This window comes from Staurois parvus, unplaced genomic scaffold, assembly GCF_062004578.1.
Source record: "Staurois parvus isolate SC_StPar_1 unplaced genomic scaffold, SC_StPar_1.0 ptg000750l, whole genome shotgun sequence".
Lineage (NCBI taxonomy): Eukaryota > Metazoa > Chordata > Amphibia > Anura > Ranidae > Staurois > Staurois parvus.
This window is the reverse complement of record NW_028318546.1, coordinates 1,574,572-1,598,682: the sequence shown is the minus strand read 5'-3', so window position 1 is coordinate 1,598,682 and position 24,111 is coordinate 1,574,572. Positions and strand designations below refer to the sequence as shown.

Below are 24,111 nucleotides of genomic sequence, written 5' to 3'. Positions count from 1 at the left end.
CTGCTTTAGGATTTCCTCCATGTTTAGTGATTTCCTCCATGTTTAGTGACTCCAGGTACCCTTTAAGTGGTAGCTTCTTGATGAAAAAAAAAAAGCCCACATTCTCCACCATATGCGAGCTGGGAATATGTAGCAGGTACAAAGCTCTCTGGGGTGAGCACACTTTCAGGCACAGATACCAGTCAAGTGGAGTTGTGGCAAACAGTGGTGTGTTTATTTGTGCTAATTGCAAGTCTATTTACAAGTGCTGTACAATGAGGTAAACAGAAAGGGTTCAAAAACGAAATCCAAACCATATCCTGGCACTAGCTACATAATAAAAAAAAATCAGGCTGACCAAGCCTAACACTTGTCACCCTCCACATACACAGCTTGTTTGCTTTTCACCAACCTTGCAGTTCTCACAGACAAAACCTGTCTTTTCCCCAGCTCTCAAGCACTGACTCTGAGTTTAATGTGATCCTAAATTACCAAAAGAGATAGGAGCAAAACCTGAACTGGACAAAGATTCAGAGATCTCTATCAGTGTATGAGAGGAGCCTGGGAAATGTGTGAACCCCGAACAGGACTTTTCTAGGCTCCCTATGAGACACTCTGCTACAACAACAATTATAAAATCAGATTGTAACATGTATACCCACATTCTTCTATAATAAATGTACTGACATACCTAAATTCCCCATGGCATTTTTTATATTCCATGGCTTACTAACATGTTATAAAATTTTATTTTAAGCCTTAATACTGTATAGCGCTGACTAAAAAAAAAAAAAAAATCACATGGCTTCTTAAAGTGTATCTATAGCCAAAATGTTTTTAAGCTTTGAATAGAGTAGGAAGGGGTTAAACTCTATATAAACATGAAGAAAAGAAAATATATAAGTGCAGTCTATGAAGTTCAAACTGAGCATATTAAAAATACACCGCTCAAAAAAATTAAGGGAACACTTTGAAAGCACATCAGATCTCAATGGGGAAAAATATCATGCTGAATATCTATACTGATATGGACTGGGTAATGTGTTAGGAACGTAAGGATGCCCCATCGTTTGATAGAAATGAAATTGATCAACTTGGAGGGCTGAATTCAAAGACACCCTGAAAATCAAGATGAAAAAATGATGTAGCAGGCTAATCCACTTTGCTAAAATTTCATTGCAGCAACTCAAAATGGTACTCAGTAGTTGGTATAGCCCCCACGTGCTTGTATGCATGCCTGACAACATCGGGGCATGCTACTAATGAGACGACGGGTGGTGGTGGTGTGTTGTGTGGGATCTATAACTGTGTGGGATCACTCAGTTCATCTGCCTGCTGTCACAGCGTTTCTCCCCCCACTGCCTGGGGAATTTCAGCCTGGGATTTGTCAGAGTGTGGAATCATCATCCTCCACTCAATGCAACTGTCACCCTGCCAGTGCCAGCCACAGATACAGTCTGTCCATTACAGTGATTTTGTCTTTAATATTGGTGCTGGTGGCATCTTATGGCACTTAGTTTTACACTTTAAAAGACATTTAGCAGTTTCATGTTTTGTTGATTTAATATTTTCTGCTGTTTCTTAATTATTTTGGGGGGGCACAATTAGCTGATCTTGCCTAGGGTGCAAAATAGTCTAGCACTGGCCCGGCTCGCGGGTGGATAGGTCATGAGGTTTTAAATGTTTTCAACAATGTCACTGTGTGCTTAATGTATTGTCACATACTTTTTGGGATAACATGTATTATATTATTTGTTGTTTCAATAAAGAGTAATATACTTTTTTATTTTATTATATAATATATCACTTTAAACGCTGCTCAAACAAATTAAAAGGAACACTTTGAAAACACATCAGATCTCAATGGGGAAAAATATCATGCTGGAAATCTATACTGATATGGACTGGGTAATGTGTTAGCAGTAAAGAGACGCAGCACTGAGTTCATTCCATGGTTGCCAACATCCCAAAAGTTGTATACCCAAATTAATAGATAATATAATATAATAGATATAACATACATGTTAAGAACCTACATACAGCATAGTAAGTAAATTGTATATACTGTATAACTTGCTATGAGTTGAGATGTAGTGCTGTGCCTTCTCCTACAACTCAGAAGGCAGTGAAAGGTGAATGAACTTCAGCAGAAACCCGACGCGTTTCAGAACATAAGTCTTTCCTCAGGGGTATGCTGAAGAGAAAGATGGCCGGAAAGGCATTCTACAAAATGAAGTGAATATGAATCAGAATTCACAGTAGCATAACAATAAAAGTACAGTCAAGAACATGTAAACATTTACATGCCATCTGGTTTTCTTCTGGAATAACATAGTTGTGCAGAGAAAGGCACGAAGCAATCTTATTCTGATATGCTCAACTGTGGCACCCTGGTGTGCCAAGGGCTGGATGGTAAAAAGGGCTCACAAGGAGGAGGGGAGGAGAATAACCAATCCCCAAGGGGGGCGATCCTCTCATACAGGGATCGCTTGGAAAGACAGCAGACTATTAAATGTAGATGCCAAAGTTCAAACACAAGCCTATAGAAAATACAATATAATGCCATTACTTTGCTGTTGGTCCTATAGTGGCAGCAAAAAGAGGAAAATTGATAGTCCTTACCCACACTGTCACAATAAATATATAGAGTTGGTCTGCTAAAGTCCAAAGGCCTATAATTATAGGAAGACATATGTATCACAATACTGTATATGTGCCATAATATCCTAATACTCCTTGAGCAGAACTTAAAGGTCCTCAGGGGGGGCTATTAAGAATATTAAAAAGACTTCCTGTTATTATTATTATTATACAGGATTTACAATATAACGAGAGACAATACAGCAAAAATACAGTTCAATACAAGAGGGTTAGGAGGGTCGTGCTCCTTGGAGCTTACAATCTAGGAGGGATATATATATATATTAGCGGTAAAGAGAGGCAAAACCTCCATTAGTGAATGCAAATATGCAGCACACTGGCTGCGGGTGCTCTACAATAAATATCACATCAATAGTGTGGATTCAATAAGGGTCCATGCAATTTAACTGAGGAGGTTAAATGCCACCTAACAGGTAGCCAAGAAAATTAATAAAAAACACTCCCTGCTATTAGAAATCTCCCCTAAGGGTCAATAGTGCAGAGAAGTATAGAGCCAACAGGAAAAGAGTAAATAGTTAAGGTATACCTGAATTTTCCAATGTTTTTCAGCACGTGAGCACCTCCAGTGCAAAATAATGCGGCATTCAGAAGATCTCACATAAGTTACATAGTGTAGAGTTTAAATATGGCGTCTAAAATCCGGTGCATGCGCAGTAGCAGCTAAGAACCATGGAAGCTCAAGTCCGCCATCATGGCAACCCCCCGGGACACCTGCGTGGCGCTGCCCTTCCCCACCCCACGAGTGGCAGGATGAGGCCACGCAGATGCGAGCGGCATGACAGTAGCACGGCGGGGTGGAACAAGCCAAAGTAGGGGGAAGAGTGGGCAGGACGGCCCTACAATAACTCTCTAGTCCATTTAATATTCTTGGAGATTAGTTATTCTCCTCCCCTCCTCCTTGTGAGTCTTTTTACCATCCAGCCCTTGGTGTACCAGGGTGTCACCGGTGAGCATATCAGAATAAGATTGCTTCATGCCTTACTCTGCACAACTATGTTATTCCAGAAAAAAACAGAAGGTATGTAGGTTGTAAATGTTTACATGTTCTTGACTGTACTTTTATTGTTATGCTGCTGTGAATTCTGATTCATATTCACTACATTTTGTAGAATGCCTTTCCGGCCATCTTTCTCTTCAGCATACCCCTGAGGAAAGACTTATGATCTGAAATGCATCGGGTTTTCTGCTGAAGTTCATTCACCTTTCACTGCCTTCTGAGCTGTAGGAGAAGGCACAACACTATGTCTCAGCTAATAGCAAGTTATAGATACAGTTTATTTACTATGCTGTATGTAGGTTCTTAACATGTATGTTATATGTTAAATTATGATGTTTTTTCAAATCTTTGGAATAAATGATCTATTTAATTATTATCTATTGTTTGTTTTGGGTTGCCCTTAAAGTTCCAGTTCAAACTGTTGGGGAACACACTTTTGGGTAATGTGTTAGGAACGTAAGAATGCCCCAGCGTTTGATGGAAATGAAAATGATCAACTTACAGAAGGCTGAATTCAAAGACACCCCGAAAATCAAAGTGAAAAAATGATGCAACAGGCTAGTCCATTTTGCTAAAATTTCATTGCAGCAATTCAAAATGATACTCAGTAGTTGGTATAGTCCCCACGTACTTGTATGCATGCCTGACAACATCGGGCCATGCTCCTGAGATGTTGGATGGTGTCTTGGGTTATTTCCTCCCAGATCTGGACCAGGGCATCACTGAGCTCCTGGACAGTCTGAGGTGCAACCTGGAGACTTCAGATGGACGGAAACATGATATCCCATAAGTGCTCTATTGGATTTAGGTCAAGCGAGCGTGGGGGCCATTCAATGGTGTCAATTCCATCATGCTCCAGGAACTGCCTGCAGACTCTTGCCACATGAAGCCGGGCATTGTCATGCACCAGAAGGAACCCAGGACCCACTGCACGGACGTAGGCTCTGACAACAGGTGCAAGGATCTCATCCCGATACCTAATGGCAGTCAGGGTGCTATTGTCTAGCCTCTAGAGGTCTGTGTGTCTCTCCATGGATATGCTTCCCTAGACCATCACTGACCCACCACCAATACGGTCATTCTGAACGATGTTACAGACAGCATAACCTTCTCCATGGCTTCTCCAGACCCTTTCACGTCTGTTGCATGTGCTCAGGGTGAACCTGCTCTCATCTGTGAAAAGCACAGGGTGCCAGTGGCAGACCTGCCAATTCTGGTGTTCAATGGCAAATGCTAATTGAGCTCTATAATGCCAGGCAGTGAGCAAATGGCCCACCAGAGGACATCATAAAGTCTGTTTCTGATTTTTTGGTCAGCGACATTCACACCAGTGGAGGTCATTTTTGAGGGCTCTGGCAGTGCTCATCCTGTTCCTCAATGTACAAAGGAGCAGATACCGGTCCTGCTGTTGAGTTAAGGACCTTCTACGGCCCTGTCCAGCTCTCCTAGAGTAGCTGTCTATCTCCTGTAATCTCATTCATGCTCCGGAGACTGTGCTGAGAGACACAGCACACCTCATGGCACTGGAATATATTGATGTGCCATCCTGGAGAAGTTGGACGGCCTGTGCAACCTCTGTGGGGTCCAGGTATTGCATAATGCTACCAGTAGTGACACTGACCCTAGCCAAATTCAAAACTAGTGAAAAAAAGTCAAGAAGATGGGTAGGGAAAAAAATGTCTGTGGCCTCCACCTGTAAAACCAGTCCTGTTTTTGGGGTCATCTCATTGTTGCTCATCGAGTGCTCCTATTGTTAATTTCATTAACACCAAAGCAGCTGAAACTGATTAACAGCCCCCCTCTGCTACTTAACTGACCTGACCTCCTATTGTGAGCATTTGATTAAATGTTATGAACGTAATGCATGAGGAGTCTGTGCCCTCTTGTATGTGTTTTTTGAGCAGTGTATGTTGCTAGCAACCCCCACCCCCTTTCTTTGGACACAAGTTACTCAATATTAAACAATCAGATTAATATTACAATGTTAAAATGTTACAGTGTTGTCAAAAAAGTTAAACCACCTGCCAGATTTTTTTTTTTGAAGTCTGTGCCTTCATATCCTGTCTAAGAGATGCAGCAGGAAGTTGGAAGAAATCTCTCAAAGCGAGGGGTAATTGTCAGAGTTGTTTCTGAAACAAGATTTTTTCTCACTTCCTGATGTGGGGAAAACTCTAAAATGTTGAATTTCTCCTCATTTTCTTTCTTGGTAACAGTGTGTCAGGGCAGGAGCCGAGGAACGGACAGGCAGGCCTAACAATGTAACGCACTGGCTGACGACAACCACCACCCACAGACCGAAGTCCCTCAGGGCGCGGAGTCTAAGTCCCATGCTGCCCTTCACCAGGGCCCCTGATGGTGGGGATGGACTTGACGCAGCCAGGAACCAGGTCGCGGCCCCCGAGACACCTCAGCTGCGGTAATGGCCACCGCCAATGGCGTGTAGCTGGTGGAAGAGACAAAAGAGTAGTCAGACAGGCCGGGGTCAACAACAGCAGGACAAAACAGTACAGGACAGCAGACGAGAATCACAGGTCACGAGCCGGGTTCAGCAACAGAGGATCAGATCAAAGGAGAATACAAAGAATAGTCAAGTCACAAGCCGAATCAGATACCAGGAGAGTCATGAGAGTCAGAACAGAGTACACAACCCGAAGGGCATCACCAGGTATTCGTAGTGACTGGTTCTGGTGTTAAACGCGGTCTTCCACTCATCCCCCTGTTTGATCCGTACGAGGTTGTACGCCGCCTTAAGGTCAAGTTTGGTAAAGACTGTTGCCCCCTTAAGGCGGTCGAACAACTCAGTAATCAAGGGAATCGGGTAGGCATTCTTAGTGGTGATTCGATTAAGACCCCTATAATCAATGCAAGGCCTCAATTCACCACCCTTCTTCTTTACAAAGAAAAAGACCGCTCCTGCTGGGGAAGTAGACTTAATAATGTGCCCCCGGGAAAGCGCATCCGCAACGTACTCCTCCTTGGCCTTATTCTCCGCAACCGAGAGAGGATACACCCTGCCACGCGGAGGAGTGGCACCGGGTTGCAAGGATATGGCGCAGTCGTAAGGACGATGAGCAGGTAAGGCACCAGCGCGTACCTTATCAAACACGTCCTGGTACTTCCCATAATCAGTGGGCAATGCAGAGTCCGAGGAGGCACACAACACTTTAACCGGCCCACGGATGCACCCGGCCCCACACTGTGGAGACCACGAGAGAATCTCGGCTGTTTGCCAATTGAAGGTTGGATTGTGCATCTGGAGCCAGGGATACCCCAAAACCACCGTATAGTGCGGAGAAGAAATCACCTGGAAACAGGCCAACTCCCTGTGAACAGCCCCAATAGCTACTTCCACTGGCACAGTCTCGTGGGTAACCTGCGGTGGTTGCAGGGGCCTGCCATCTATCGCCTCAAGAACCAATGGGGTAACTCGAGCCTGCAGGGGAATGGAGTGCTGGGCACCAAACGAGCTGTCCATAAACAACCCGCCGGCCCCAGAATCTACCAACGCCTGGGCCGTCACCGAGCCCTCCGCCCAAGAGAGGACAACGGTGATCAGTGGCTTATCTCTGAGGAACGCCGGGGACGAGGAGACTCCACCCAAGATCTGTCCCCGACAGGATCTCAGGTGCGAGCGTTTCCCGGACGGACCGGACAGAACTGCCGAAAGTGCCCACCAAGACCACAGTACAGGCAGCGACCCTCCTGACGCCGAGCGGCCCGCTCTCCCTCGGAAAGGCGAGCAAACCCCAGCTGCATGGGCTCACCACCAAACAATCTATCCCCAGGAGGCGTGGGAGGAGAGGGAGGAACGGGTGTGACAGAAAACGCAGGTGCCAGTCGATTGGAAGGTGTCCGCAGGCGTTCCTTGAGTGAAGGCCTTTCCCTGAGCCTGGTGTCAATCAGGATCAGGAAAGAGATGATCTCCTCCAACACCACAGGCAGTTCCTTAGCTGCAATCTCGTCCTTCAGTGTGTCAGAAAGACCATGGGAAAACGCAGCCACCAGAGCCTCATTGTTCCAACCGACCTCTGCTGCCAGGGAACGAAACTCTATGGCGTACTCGGCCACGGTCCGTGAACCCTGATGCATGGTCATGAGCAGCTTGGCCGCCGAGGCGGAACGAGCCGGTACGTCGAATACCCTATGGAAGGCATCGACAAAACCGGAAAAATCTTGAACCACCGGGTCGTTCCTCTCCCATAAGGGATTTGCCCAGGCCAAGGCCTTGTCTGAGAGTAGTGAAATTAGGAACCCAACCTTTGACCTCTCAGACGGGAAGGCGTGGGGTATTAATTCAAAATAAATACCCACCTGGTTGAGGAACCCATGACACTGACTCGGCTCACCCCCAAAGCGCTGTGGAAGAGGGGCAGAACCAGTCATACCTATGGGTGCTGCTGATGCAGCCGCCGAGGTGGTGGACGCAATAGGCGGAGAAGCAGCGGGAGAGACCACCGGAGTGACTACTGGCCTAATAGCACCAGGAGCAAGGTGTGCAGTGCGTGCAAGCAGAGTTTGCAACGCCTGAGCGAACTGATCCAACAGGTGATCCTGTTGATCGAGTCTGGCGACTAGCGTTGGGAGCAAAGGCGTGCCTGCACCGTCAGGGTTCATGGCACTTGTGTAATGTCAGGGCAGGAGCCGAGGAACGGACAGGCAGGCCTAACAATGTAATGCACTGGCTGACGACAACCACCACCCACAGACCGAAGTCCCTCAGGGCGCAGAGTCTAAGTCCCAGGCTGCCCTTCACCAGGGCCCCTGATGGTGGGGATGGACTTGACGCAGCCAGGAACCAGGTCGCGGCCCCCGAGACACCTCAGCTGCGGTAATGGCCGCCGCCAATGGCGTGTAGCTGGTGGAAGAGACAAAAGAGTAGTCAGACAGGCCGGGGTCAACAACAGCAGGACAAAACAGTACAGGACAGCAGACGAGAATCACAGGTCACGAGCCGGGTTCAGCAACAGAGGATCAGATCAAAGGAGAATACAAAGAATAGTCAAGTCACAAGCCGAATCAGATACCTGGAGAGTCACGAGTCAGAACAGAGTAATAGCAACACAAAGACACAAGACACAAGTGCAAAGAGCATGTGCGGGCCACAGGCTTATATGTCATCAGCCACGCCCCTCTGGGGGGTGGACCTCAGAGACCTGAAGGCATAAAAGGATTCCCACCATGCACAGCAGAATCCAAGATGGACGCCAGCACATGGAGTAACATAACCTCAGGGAAAAGGTAGGACCTTGACACAGTGGTCACCAGGATAAATAGATAAGATGAATCTTCCCAATGAGGATACAGATAGCAATCAAATCTTGACAAGGGGTCTAACAATTCCCCACTCTATTCACAATTTTAAAATAGATTTTGCCTAGAGATACACCTTAAGAGGTTGCCTTGAATTAGAAGAGGAGTCCAAAGAAATCGATCATGAAGACAATCAAGAAAAAATGAAATGTTTGGTTACATCAGGCAGCTCAAAAGGACAGCTACGCAATTTAGTAATAGCGTTATAGTAAAGAAAACTAATACACACTGACCCGGCATGCACTAAACCTGAACACATTGGTTATACATATACAGGGGTTAGACAAAAAAATTGAAACACTACATGATTTGCAGGGGGGGAAAGTGATGACATGTTTATTGTTGAAAGCGAAATTGATATAACATTCTTTTATTTCCATTTTCAGCAATTTCAGAGTCATGTCAGAGCCTACTGAGCTTCAAGAAGGCAAATTCTTGGTGGCCGCTTAGCTGGTGCCTCTGTGAATGACGTTGCCAATTTATTTGACGTGTCGTGACGTACAGTATCAAAGGTTATGATGGCATATACAGTTTCCAGGAAAACATTGTCTGATAAGCATTAGCGCGATCGGCATGGTCAACTCATCAAAAGAAACAAAAGGACATTGAGCAGGATTATGAGCCAGAATAAAAAATCAACTGCTGCAAAAGTGACTGCAGAGCTCAATCTCAGTCCCGTGAAGACTGAACCTATCCTTTTGTCTCTTTTGGTCAGTTGACCATGTCGACAACATTTATGCCTATCAGACAACATTTTCCCAGAAACTGTATATGCTGCCATACCCTTTGATACTGTATGTCGTGACACAGCAAAAAAAGTGGCAACCCAGTCACTTGGCAGTCACAGAGGTACCAGTTAAGTGGGCACCAACAATATGCTCTCTTTGAAGCTCAGTAAGCTCTGACCTGACTCCATATTACAAGAAGAATGCAGTGAAGGATGAACATGAGGCTTCCCACCTGTTATCTAGGTGTCTCTACACACAGCAGAAGCAAAAGAATGTTACATCACTTCTGTTTTCAATGCAAAACATGTCGTCACTTTCATACCTGCAAACCATGTAGTGTTTCCATTTTTTTGTCCAACCCCTGTAGTTTTCTTTTATAGGACACATTATTTTTCAAAACAAATGTGTTAGAACGTAAAAAGCAACTGTGCGGCTCCAGATAATACAGTATGCAGGTATTGTAAGGTACTGGGAAATTACACTTTATTCCTCTCTTTGAACAATTGAACCCATATTTTGGTCTGTCAGCCATTTGTAGTCTAATAATAGAAAGCACTGTTGTGCTGAGCCCTGCAGTGACATAGGGGGTCAGAGGAAGAAACCAGAATGTGATACAGACATCCAGCATTCACAAAAGTCTCAAATGCCAAACAGGCTTTTTGAGGCTGCAGTGCTGGAACAGAGGAGAGATATAAGAAATGGGCATCTGAAAAGGTGGCTATACTGCATACTGCCCTTCTGGTGCACAGAATTGCTGCATTCAAGCTTTTAGAAACAGGGTCAGCTAAAGGGCTTGTACATACCATTCCATGTGAATTAAGACACTTGGTAATAGTTTTTTTTTTTAAATGTGCCTTGACACATCTTGCATTAATGCCTCCTATTCACTTTGAATGAGCACTTAAAAAGCCTCAACACACAAAAAAATGACTGCACTATCTTTTACAATTCAGGCATCCCAATGCACAGAAAAGTTGTACTTGATCATTATGCATTCTATAGCACAGATGTATGTTGGTTTTTACTGTATATGCTTTATGGTGTTATTCCAAATGATTAGCAACTGACATACTACAGGTGAAACTCGAAAAATTAGAATATTGTGCATAAGTTCATTTATTTCAGTAATGCAACTGAAAAGGTGAAACTAATATATGAGATAGACTCATTACATGCACAGCAAGATAGTTCAAGCTGTAATTTGTCATAATTGTGATGATTATGGCTTACAGCTCATGAAAACCCCAAATCCACAACCTCAGAAAACTAGAATATTACATGCAATCAATACAACAAGGATTGCACATAGAGCAAGATCAGACCTCTGAAACGTATAAGCATGCATATGTACTCAGTACTTAGTTTGGGCCCCTTTTGCAGCAATTACAGCCTCAATGCGGCGTCGCATGGAAGCTATCAGCCTGTGGCACTGCTGAGGTGTTATGGAATTGTTCGATCTCATGTCTCTCATCTTTCTCTTGGCAATGCCCCATAGAATCTCTATGGGAGGTCAGGCGAGTTTGCTGGCCAGTCAAGCACAGTAATCCCACGGTCATTGAACCAGGTTTTGATGCTTTTGGCAGTGTGGGCAGGTGCCAAGTCCTGCTGGAAAATGAAGTCAGCATCCCCATAAAGCTCGTCTGCAGAAGGAAGCATGAAGTGCTCCAAAATCTCCTGGTAGACGGCTGCGTTGACCCTGGACTTAATGAACCACAGTGGACCAACACCAGCAGATGACATGGCTCCCCAAATCAACACAGACTGTGGAACCTTCACACTGGACTTCAAGCATCTTGCAGTGTGTGCCTCTCTATTCTTCCTCCATACTCTGGGTCCTTGGTTTCTAAATGAGATGAAAAAGTTGCTCTCATCAGAAAAGAGGACTTTGGACCACTGAGCAACAGACCAGGTCTGTTTTTCTTTCGCCCAGGTAAGACGCTTCTGACGTTGTTTGTTGTTCAGGAGCGGCTTGACAAGAGGAATACCCATGTCTAGGATCCGTCTGTGTGTGGTGGCTCTTGATGCACTGACTCCAGCCTCAGTCCACTCCTTGTGAAAGTCCCCAACACTTTTGAATTGCCTTTTCCTGACAATCCTCTCCAGGCTGCGGTCATCCCTGCTCCTTGTGCACCTTTTTCTTCCACACTTTTCCCTTCCACATAACTTTCTATTAATGTGCTTTGATGCAGCACTTTGGGAACATCCAACTTCTTTTGCAATTACCTTTTGAGGTGTTCCCTCCTTATGGAGGGTGTCAATGATGGTTTTCTGTACACATGTCAGGTCAGCAGCCTTTCCCGTGATTGTGATTCCTACTGAACCAGACTGAGAGACCATTTAAAGGCTCAGAAACCCTTTGCAGGTGTTATGGCTTAATTAGCTGATTAGAGTGGGACACTTTGAGCCTAGAATATTGCACCTTTTCACAATATTCTAATTTTCTGAGATTGTGGATTTGGGGTTTTCATGAGCTGTAAGCCATAATCATCACAATTATGACAAATCACGGCTTGAACTATCTTGCTTTGCATGTAATGAGTCTATCTCATATATTAGTTTCACCTTTTAAGTTGCATTACTGAAATAAATGAACTTTTGCATGATATTCAAATTTTTTGGGTTTCACCTGTATATACCAAGTGTTGCATGGTTATGAGCATGGAGAGGTTTGAACATGTTCTAAGTGTAACTAGTGACCTTAAAAACTTGTCTTGATAATGGATTGCTGAAGTTCCTGCTTTGTAAGCTGATAAGACAGAGTCTGCATATTTATAGGTTCTGTGGAATGTTTTCACCCTCATTAAGCTTAAAGAATAGCTATGATTAGAAGAGTTTGGCTACTACTTTACATGGTTGGATCAGTCTTGACAAAACTCATTTTGTATTTTGTTTTGTTTTCAGCTGATAAGTTGGAGTGCCATTTGGATGTCTTACCTCCTTTTCTCTGAAAGACAGACACCATAACATTGTTATGTGATTCCACCATTTGATGCAATTTAACTGATTGCTACAAAGGTAAAGAAAATCAAATAACTTAGTTACCAACTACGTATTTAGAATAAAACAAAAACATGGAATTCAAAGTAACATATTTATGCTTACCTTTCTTAGCAAGTAAATTGTTGCAAGAACAGACAAGATGGTCATAATTAATATGGCCATAGAATATTCGATATATCCGGTTGCCAGCCACGTACTTAGCGAATAAACTTCAAAAATGTAAAATGGGTTCAAAATCTGTTAAAATATATATAGAGAGTTTATTTATTATATCTTATTAGAAGCACTTATATTGTCCTGACAATTTACACAGCACTTTACCTATATTTTGTGCATTTACATCAGTCCTTGCCCTCCAGGAGCTTACATTCTTAAGTCCCTAACTGACATTCATATAGAATGACATTGATTGTATACTTTATTTAAACAAGTAACTAATGGTAGGTTTATGTAAAGTTCTGAAAATACCCTTTATTTATATTACATCCAAATAAATGTGAACATAATTTCAAAAAAAAACCCTTACTGCTCTTTAGATTCATAAATAAACTACATGGATTTTATACCTTTCCAGTCAATCAATGACAATAAGGAATATGACAAGGGGAAAGAGTTGTAAATGTAGTGTTTTCTCTTTACAGTATCTAATGCTGTTTTCAAAGATTAGTAGCTTTGTACCATATGCACATTCCACCGAGATTCAAGAAACATCAATAAAAAACAGCAGCAGAATGGATTAGCTATGTTACCTCCTTAAAGAACAGTTTCCATATTGGAGCAATTGCTACTTCTATTGTGTTTGGTCCACATAACTGCTGCCTACAAGTTTAAAGATAGGAAAGCAATGAAAAAGACAGCAACAAACCTAATGCACAAACAAATTTGCATAAAAAAGATAATAAATGAGCCATGCACAAATAGGATAGCAACAAGTGGATGAAAAGATCTGTGGGGCAGTCGGTTAGGAGAATCTTCCAAAAGCAGAATAAGTCAAACATTATAAACAATTCCTGAAGCTCTCGCACATAAATCATTAGTGTAAACATAAAAGAAAAAAATGACATGTATAACAATAAAACAACACACTCACTCTATATTGCCAGCTGCATGTTGCTTCTGAGCTGTGTTGCTTTAATGTTGCTCATGCAGTGCAAGAATGTGTGTGCCTAATAAAAGGTTCAACTTATCATGAACAGGCTGGGCCCCGACCACTGCTGGTGACATCACCTCCTGTCTATACCAACATGTTTCGATTGGATACCGCAATTTTTCTCAATCTTTCTCCTTGAGAAAGATTGGCGGTATCCAATCAAAACATGTTGTTATAGACCGGAGGTGATGTCACCAGTGAAGTGGTATTGTTGCAGGGTGTGCATTGTCATCAGAGCTTTCTACTACCTGATAAAGGCTGGTTGTCAGAGGCTGGGACCCAGCCTGTTTGTATTAAGTTGATTAGTGCTCCTGTACCTTTCTCTGCTACCGATTGCATAAAACAGTTCTAACAGTACAAATTTAATGAATGCTGTTTTCAGGGACGGACTGACAACTCATGAAAAAGCCAATGAAAGGTACCAGGGGCCCCCTACTGACCCCGGGCCCTCGAGCAGTGCCTGAGTGCTCGAATGGTCAGTCTGCCCCTGGCTGTTCTGTATATCACCATATGTCTTCCTATCATGATCTTGCAATTCAATATCCCAGTACACAGTCTATTTGACAAGTATGCTCATTATGGAAAAGGACTAAATGCAGAACACAAAAGCAGCAGACTGATCGATGATCTACATAGCTCTGTTTGATGTTTGTACGTCAATAACAAGAAATTAAAGAATTGTTACAACTGGGTGATTGAGCACAGAACTTTTTGTTACAAGGTAGTAATTCACCTAAGTTATCTACCTTGACCAAACTCAATTGTTTGTTTATTTTTAATACACGAGAAAGGGCCAACCCAATCAACCTATAAAAAAAATAGATTTCAGCGATGCAGAGGACATTGACATAGGTATATAGGCTTGTATATTTAGAACATTCCAATTCAAAAGTTTAATAGAAGCATAACTGTAAGATTTACAAGAGATGGATTGCCTATTGTGTGGTATTGGACAGAACATTGGTTAGGTTGGGTTGGTTTTGGATGAAGTTGTGAGGGGTTAGAACCCCTATCATATTTTCATGCTGTCTGTATCCACAGTAAGGAGATTACCTCTCACTACTTGTCCTGAATACCACTGTCACTGGGAATAAAAGTGAAGACAAATCCAAAATTCTAAATTGTCACCAAAACAGAATATAGAGATGAAATCTTCCAATGGGGACATTTGTTTCTGTAAAAACTTTCTAGAAGGGGATTTCCTTCTTTTGGAATATTCTGTCACTATCTGTTTAGTCTACAAGACAGGAAGTGCAGGGAAACCTCCCTAACTAGACACAGTTGTCTAAGAAATAACTGACAGTTTTAACCCTTCCCTACTCAGCCTAAAAGGCAAAAAAAGTTTTGGCTTTATATATACTTAAACAACAAGACATGATGCCTTAATGTCTTTTAATGTATGGTTGCACGCGATTAGGCTAGCTAGTTATTGTTAAAACCATTTGACTTATTTTACTAAATAAAAATGAAGTACTGTGTTTAATAATGAATACCATCTAAGGTAAATATGCTGTTTGTGTCTGTGGTAAATGATTTATCTGTGATGTTCCAGGCAGGAATGATGAAATAGCTTCTATCCAAACATACTCACAGGCACGTTTTCATGCACTTGCCAACTCTCACTGATTTCCACAGTTTCGAGTTTTATCCCATGACATGTTATCATCTATAATCCTTTTATTACATAGATGATTACATTGCCATTCAACAATTTAGTTGAAAACACTCACACAGTATAATTTTTTTCTGGAAATAATTTTAAAATATTAGCTGCTAAGGACATTTACAGCAAGGTTTGTGCAAGAACTGGTGCAGAATACTAACACTACACAATGAAACATTTCATAAAGAAATCTTATACTCATGAAATTGTGTGTCATTGTGAAAGTACATAATACTTAGGGATCAGGTACTTGTGGTTAGAGAGGAAGATGAAAGAAAGAGCGCACAAACCTTGCGCATTACCTCAATAAATAGTGACTAATTTTATTATTAAGGAAATATACTCACAAAGTGATGGTATAACAGGCATAAGTAACCATAATCCAAACAGGGTTACAGGTAAATCGAGAAGGGGGGGGTGACATGGCAAGGAGATATTCAGCCACTGAGTGTCAGTATTACAGCAGTTCAGCCTGTTTCTGTTGTAACAGGCTGAACTGCTGTAATACTGACACTCAGTGGCTGAATATCTCCTTGCCATGGGAACTCTGCCATACTGAAGTCTCTATCTGCTCAACCCAGCTCTGATGGGGAGCACCCTTCGAAATGCGTTAGCCTTCACCCCCCCCCCCCTTTTCGATTGAGGTAATGCGCAAGGTTTGTGCACTTTTTCTTTCATCTTCCTCTACAGTTTTATTAAGCTTCCCCAGCTTCATGATAGAGCTGCACAACCTCTGATCACCAGCGGATGAACACACAACACGCTGCTTGTCACTAACGCCTGTTTGATCTGAGTCTTTGAGCGCAGGAGATAATGGATCTTTGGTGACTTGTGGTTAGAGGTAAATGTCAGGTAAATGTCAGGTTCCTACAGACAAGCTTTGCAGTTTTCAGCCCATACCTTCAATACGGGCTGACTATTTACAATGGATGCACTGCAATGGATGACGGTGCTTGTAGTTCTCTATTTTAAAAATGTGACAGTGGGTGCGGGGAGATGATCCAAGCCCACTGTTGTCACAGGGGATGCAGGGTCGAATCTGGAGCATGTTACACATTACACCCAAATTAAGGTGAACTTAACCTTTAAAGTGTTTCTACAGCCATTTTTTAAGTTTTGGATAGAATAGGGAAATGTTAAAACCCCTGCCACGTTATGTACTTATTTATTTATCTATTTGTGCACAAATTTCCCTCTCATTTCCTATCCCAGAGATGCAGCAGGAAGTTAAAAAATCTCCTAAAGTGAGGAGAATTCTCCATCCAGATAGTTGTCCCCATTAGAAGATTTTCCCTTTACCTCTTTTCTGTGGAAAACTATAACGTTTTGGATTTCCTTTCATGTCCTTTCTCAATGACAATGGTCAGAAGTGGGACAGCAATAAAATCTTGAATGAGAAGTATCTTACCTTCCCCACTTTATCCAAAAAAAAAAATTATTTGCCTAGGGATACACTTTAAATGTATCCTGGAATTGGACTTTAAATGTGGCCTAGTATGCCATTACAAAAAGTATAAAAATTTGCACATAGTCTAAAATTGGGGGTTGGCAACCTGTTGATTGCGATTTACCCATCCAGGTGACGTGCAGATCATGATTATTCCAGAAGGGTGCAGCACAGTGCTGCTCCTTCTCCCCAGCCTCCACCGCTTTCATCCTTACAGCAGAGCAGGGAGCGGGAGGCAACATCGTTGTGGATGGAGGGCAGGAGCTGCACCAGTTAATATTTCAGGTTAACCAGCAGGTGATTGATTTCTAGGCACAGGGCAGTCCTAGCAACCAATCACCATATTTTTATTATGAAAAGTTAACTCTGTCAGCTCCAGCTCCCACCCTCCATTCAGAATAGTGCTGCCTCCCGCTTCTGCTCTGCTGTAAAGCTGAACATGACATTTCTATGTGTCTGCATGTGTGGATGATGTAAAGAATTGCTATGGGGGGCAGAGGATGCTGCTTTGGGGGGCACAGGACACTACTGTGGGGAGAAGCAGAGGATACTGCTTCGGGGGGCAGAGGACACTGATATGGGAGCAGAGGACACTGCTTTGGGAAGCAGAGAACACTGCTACAAGGGGGCAGAGGGGAATAGGACACCGCTTAATGGGAGCAGAGAACCCTTCTGTATGGGAGGGCACAGAACACTACTGTGGTTGTGGGGGGGGTGCAGAGGACACCGCTATGAAGGGAAAGAGGACACTACTGTGAGGGGGGCAGAGTACATTACTGTAGAGGTGATGGGGGGACAGAGGACACTTTTGTGGGGGGTGATGTGGGGGTGGGGGCAGAGGACACCATTGTGGGGCATGATGTGGAGGAGGCAGAGGACACAGCTGTGTGGGATTGATTGATTGATATGGAGGAAGCAGAGAACACTGCTGTGTGGAATTGATTGATGTGGAAGGGGCAGACGACACTGCTGTGGGTGGGTGATGTGAAGGAGAGCGGGGAACACTATTGTGGGGGGTGATGTGGGGGGCATAGGACACAACTATGGGGGGAGCAGAAGACACCACTGTGGTGGTGATTTGGGGGGAACAGAAGGCACTACTGTGAGGGGATGATGTGAAGGGTGGAAGAGGACATTTTTTTGGGGGATGATGTGGGGGGACATCAGACACTATTGTAAGGGGGGATATGAAGGGGGACAGAGGACACTACTGTGGGCGGTGATGTGAAGGGGGCACAGGACACTACTGGGGGCGGGTGATGTGCAGGGGGTCAAAAGGACACTATTGTCGGGGGTGATGTGATGGGAGGCAGAGAAAAATATTATGAAACACTATGGTGTTGGTTTACTAAAGGTAAAAAGGCTGTGCATTGCAAGCGCAGTTGCTTTAGGTTCGAGGGGAAGCTCTGAAATGAGGCGAAGCTCTGCTGATTTCTTTGATCCAATCATGGGCAAGCAAAGATACTGTTTTATTTTCTTTGCATGTTCCCCTCAGATCTAGAGCAACTCCACTTGCAGTGCACTTCCAAGTGCACTTGGAGTGCAGTTGCAGTGCACAGTCTATTTACCTTTAGTAAATCATCCCCATAGTATTGTTCATGCCATCTTTTTATTGGTTTGACAGTTAATTTCTTTAAAGAGAAAAGGCCCCGAACCCTTAGGATCTTTTTCTCTCTTCCATGATGTTCTTGTAGATCTCCACCTCCAAAAGGCTGCCTACATCTGGTCTAATTGCTTCATAGTCAACATACCTGGCATTCTGTTCCTTGCTACTTAAACCCATTCCATATTTTTTATGAATATCGGAGCATGAAAGGTTTCCTTCCAGGACTCTAAATCAAATGAGAAAACGCATTTTTACTTGATTCAAAAATGATGTTGACAAAAATAACACATTGCAAAAATCTTACCCAGCTTCCTGAAACCTGCCTTCTAGTGTATTCCAAACATAGCGAGTTTTTTGTACCCTGATGCAACGCACCTGCAAAATTATTCACAATTAATTATAAGACTTAGGAAAATATAGGTACTGTATACTGTATATACTTTAGTACAAGAGTAATATACATAAATACGTAAACATATAAACTCATGCCCTATATAGTTTTATATACATTGAAGAGAGAACTTGTGACTAGGGCAGATTTTCTTTAAATATGAACCACTATGTACTCTTTACTATGGCTTGAATATAAGTGACATTTGACTCTCAGTCTTTGACACATGCTCCATTCAACGAATATCTATTTGCAATATACTGATATATACATATCATCACAACTACTTTGTGCATCCAGGACAAATTGGGCTTTCATTTGGTGGTAAATGATAATGGATATCTCCTGAATTTTTTTTTATTATCAAAGGAAAACTGACATGCCACTAACTGACACTGATACTAATTTAAAAAAAAATACTGAAAAAAAAAATACTGACCCTGACTCTTGACCCTGACCTTTGACTCTGACCCTTGACCTTTGACTCTAACCATGACCCAAACACCAACCCTGGCACTGACCTATATCAAACCTTGATCTAGGTATTTTTGTTTATTTTTTTATTTTATTTTTTATTTATTATTTGTATTTATTTACAATTTTTTTTTCTCTGAAAGAACAGAAAGAGATACAATGTATCTCTCTCCTCCATTCATAGAGAGCAAACAAGGGGAGGCTTCACAGTGACTGTGATATCCAATCAGAGGCTTTCACATCGATCATGTGACCTGGAATCGGGAGTTCTGGGTCCCGATCATTACAATGGGACCTGGGGCTCTCACTGACACCTCGGTCTTTGTGCTGGGAGCGCACCATGTGGTGCGCTCCCAGCAGAAAGGCAGGTGTGCAAATTAGCGGCCCTACGGAAAAAAGCCCAGTCCAATGGGGCCACTAAATTGCGTATGTTCGGCACCAAGGCGTTAAGCGGCGAAACCCTCATAAAAATAAATGATGATGGTCTGGTATAGATTTTAAGGAGGAACCACGTACACAAAAATTAAGAAAAAAGTAACTCCAGCCCCAAAAATCCTTGCCAGACCCTCCCCCACGACTTCATTGATCAAATATGATCATGCCCATATTTTGGTCAGTGACATCACCAAATAGACCACACCCTTTTGTTCACTTTTAACATTGGGGACCAAGACATGTCATTTGCAGTGATCGAAGCAACTGAAGCAGATCGTGTCAGGATTTGACAGATTTTTTTTGCCGGGTCAGCAGACGTCATTCATAGTAATTGACATGGATCTTAATCTCTGGGTAAGAAGACTGACAATGAAATTAACTTTGTGGGGCATTTTAGGGTTTTTATATTTCTTATCAACTCCTTGGCAGTCAGTACTGTTGGAGCATGCTAACAGCACAGGGAATCCAGTGTGAAGTCCACTCTTTTTGCTGCCACACTATTCATTACGTGGTCATCAAGATTTTGTCAAAAAGTGTCGTGATATTATTTACTGTTTTATTTTTTTTGTGACTGTACACCTTATTCATTCATATCTCTGGTATCGGGAGGCCCCATTATTGTCAGATGGGAATTTCCTGCTGACAGCTGAATGGATTGGTGGGGATAAGCAAACATCATGAAGGGAAAATGCTACATTTAACAGCAATAGCAATACAGCTGCTAAAATCACTTCCCACTGCCATAGGAGTTTTGATATATGCCGAACCTTCGAACAAGCAAAATTTGGTTTGAACCTGGGAGCTCAATTCCTATCACAGTATGCATTTTGTTCAATTCTGCACTCTCACACCCATACAGTTCTGCGATGTTTCCATATGCAAATTGCACAGTTTCAGAAGAGGAAACCAAACACAACTTTTCTCCGTCTTTTGGATAGAATAGGAAGGGTTTTTATAGTTTGTGTCGCCATTGATTAGTGTTCTGATTCATCTCCACTCTATCCAAAACTAAAACGTTGCCTTTAATTATACTTTAACCACAAAAAATTAAAGTGGTTATAAAGAGTGAAGATTTGTTATCTTTATGCATTCTATGTATGAAGGTAAAAAACCTTCAGTGTGAAGCCCCCCCCCCGCCACAGTCCCCCCCCAATACTTACCTGAGATTGATCTCAGCCAGAGAAGTGTGGGGGAACAGTGGCTCTCCCAGGTCTCTCTCTCCACATTGGCTGAGATACAACAGTGGGAGCCATTGAATGGAAAGCAGGGGGCGATATTGAGCCATGGTTTGTGTGACCCATTTTGATTCAGCAAGGGGGAGGGGACAGAAGTGCTGGCGGGGGGACCCAAGAGAATAACTAATAACATAGAAAAAAATCAAGGCCACCAGCCACCACTGGCATACATCTCAAGGTTCTCAGAAACAATGCCAAGGTTCTAAACTTTGCTTGTTTAAAAGTTTATCACAGTATAATGAACCCTGCTTCAACTAGGCATGCTGTATGTTATGTCTTACTGGCTTTCATCAAGTATATTATGACTGATATTAACTTCACCTAATTTGGGACTAAGACCTCATGCATAGTATGAGCTTAAAAAAGTTTATTCTCTTACAGGAGTTTTCAGCATTAAAAAAATTGGTAAAATGGTGTGCTTTATCATGTGCATTAATGAGTGTTAATGCATTTCATGTTTTAACGTGCCTTCCTGCGTCTGGCAGAATTACAAATTTTGAGCTGTCATTTGGAGTAGTAGCAGCCAGTTTCCTTTGATGAATGTATAGACAACCTTTAGGTCCAAATATCTGTACTGGTTGACTGGTTAGCAATAGGGATCGCTCCTGGATAGAAATCTGGCCACAGGAGCACATCCAGAGGGTGATGATAAATAGCGTATATTCAATATGGTCTGGAGTTGTGAATGGGGTGCCCCAGGGCTCTGTTGTGGGACCAATTATTTTTAACCTTAATCTGCCCATGCATCTGTATAATCTGGGAAATGGGCCCGATTATACAGGTGCATGGGCAGATGAAGGATAAAAAGAATTGGTCCCACAGCTGAGCCCTGGGGCAGAAGGAAGTGCAATACAAAAAAAAAAGCCATAAAGCCCCTACCAAATTCAACTGAAGGAAGATTGGCTTCCTCTCCTTTAATGGGTCATGTGAATTTGAAAGTACTGGTACTGTGGATGATGGCATGATACACAGTGGAGCTGTGACAAAGGGCTTATTGACCTTCCTTGGTATAGGCTTAGGGGGGTCAACAACCTCTGGTGAGTTTGGTCCCTGCAGGGGACACGGGTGTTCCCATGGACTGGAAGAGCCTGGAATGGATTTGCATGGAGCACTAATTACTTTATTTAAGAAGAATTACAGCACATTTGTTTGCGCTTTAATCTTGCACTACTGCACTTTGATTTGAACTGAAATAGCACCTTAAGTATACGAACACTGTATTTTTTCGTATTAACTGATACATGAATCTTTTGATGTCTGTATCATTTTTTCACCAGTTAATATATGAAATTTTCACATACTAGCAGGGTAAGCGCAGTTTTTTTTCCACAAAGATGTTTACTTGGAGTAAAAAAGGACCCATACATTACAAACATTATAAACATTAGTTAAAGGTCCATGATTTGCATGAGCATTCTGTCAGTTAAATATCATCACAACCATGGAGTGAGACAAAGACAAAATTACAGTAATTAAAATCCTGTTTTCGGATTACACTGCAAACAAAAGTAAGAGCGGTAGCAAGACTGTAATCCAGAAGACAGTCATTAACATTTTTAATTTTCAATCCTCAAGTATAGGTCTCAGGAAAATCAATATGACTTGCATTTGGGGACAGAGAAAGGAAAGGAAGCAGGAAAAAAGAGAGAAAGAGAGAAAAAAGGGGGGTGTATAAAAAAGGGAGAGGGGGGGATGGGTGAGGGAAGTCTAGGGGAAAGATATAGTTAGGGTCTGGGAGGGCCAAGGCTAATGCCCCATTCCCATTGCCCAGTTATCCGTTCCCAGCAGGGCAAGGACTTGTCACAGCACTTAAAATGCAAGTCAGTAAAATTGAAAGCACTCAGTCGTTCTGAAATCAGTGCAGCAAAGCCATGTTTTCATAAATTTCTATATTCACACTAGGGAGATATGGATGAGTTCTTCGATCTCCTCTATTTAGGAGAGTTTAGCAAACCATTCCCTGATTGTTGGAACATGTGTAGATCACCAGTGTATAGGAAGTCTTGCCGCATTCACCATGTGCATAGCCAAGGACTTATGATGGTCTTTTTTAGGTAAAGTCATGTGATGTAGAAGGAATTGCGCTGGTGTGAAGTCTAAAGTGTATGTAGACTCATGTGAGATAAGTTCATCTACCTCTTTCCAGAAAGGTTGAAGTAGTTCACAGAACCACCAGATGTGAAGCATGGTACCTTCATATCTCCCACATCTCCAGTAGCTGTTAGGTATAGAGGGGGACATTTTATGTAGGAGAGCTGGGGTCCTATAGCACCTGGTTTCAATTTTATAGGAGTTTTCTTGAATGGCAACATTCAGGGAGCCTTTATGCAAATATTCATGGATGGTGTCCCAGTCCTTATCTTGAAAAGAGTTCTGTAGGTCCCTCTCCCACACAAGGCAACTTGAGTCCTGGGTGGGGGAAGGGTCCTCCAAAAGTAGAATATAAATGAGGGAAATTAAATGCCGCTGTGCCGGTTTCCGTGTACATACAGTTTCAAACGGAGTGAGTTGTCTGGACCACAGTGTTGCTGCAGGATGAGATGCAAAAAGGAGTGTCGAAGTTGTCTATATGTCCAAAACAAAAATGTTTTAGTAAGTGATATTGACATTAAGATTTCATATTTACGAGGGGCGCCTTTCAAGAAGTGATGTGCAAGAACATCCTTATGAGGCCACTCCTGACTCAAGAAAGTACCAGAATTTCCCAGAGGAAAATCAATATTTCCCCTTATTGTGGTCAAGGGGCCCGGGGTTGAAGAAAAAGCTGTAGATTGTATCAGTTTTTTATTTTCATACATCTGTTATATGGTATGTGGAAAGCATATACTATTAGGGCTCATGTACACTGCAGCTGATAAAATCACGTTTAGGAGCTGCTGAGCCTTTTTTACAGCAGCCCCTGAACTCACCCTAATGTTTTCATATGTGTCCATGTACAAATCTTCGTTTACAGTAGTTTACAGGAATTTGAGCTTACAGTAGATTTTTTGAACGCAGAAAACTTGCGTGCAGCAGTCAATTTTATCAGTGTTTCA

The 24,111-nt window shown here is 42.7% G+C and overlaps 1 protein-coding gene across 2 annotated transcripts in view; it reads right to left on the bottom strand.

The window, feature by feature from the left end:
* Positions 1-24,111, bottom strand: part of LOC149445018 (putative cation-transporting ATPase 13A5) — a 133,702-nt gene that overhangs the window by 77,646 nt on the left and 31,945 nt on the right. For both annotated transcript variants that reach the window (XM_089654310.1, XM_089654311.1), the window contains exons 4-8: positions 18,846-18,916; positions 18,687-18,767; positions 13,425-13,494; positions 12,778-12,912; positions 12,610-12,682 (exon numbers count right to left, since the gene is read on the bottom strand). In XM_089654310.1, coding sequence (XP_089510436.1) covers positions 12,610-12,682; positions 12,778-12,912; positions 13,425-13,494; positions 18,687-18,767; positions 18,846-18,916 — 430 coding nt within the window. The remainder of the gene's footprint in view (positions 1-12,609; positions 12,683-12,777; positions 12,913-13,424; positions 13,495-18,686; positions 18,768-18,845; positions 18,917-24,111) is intronic.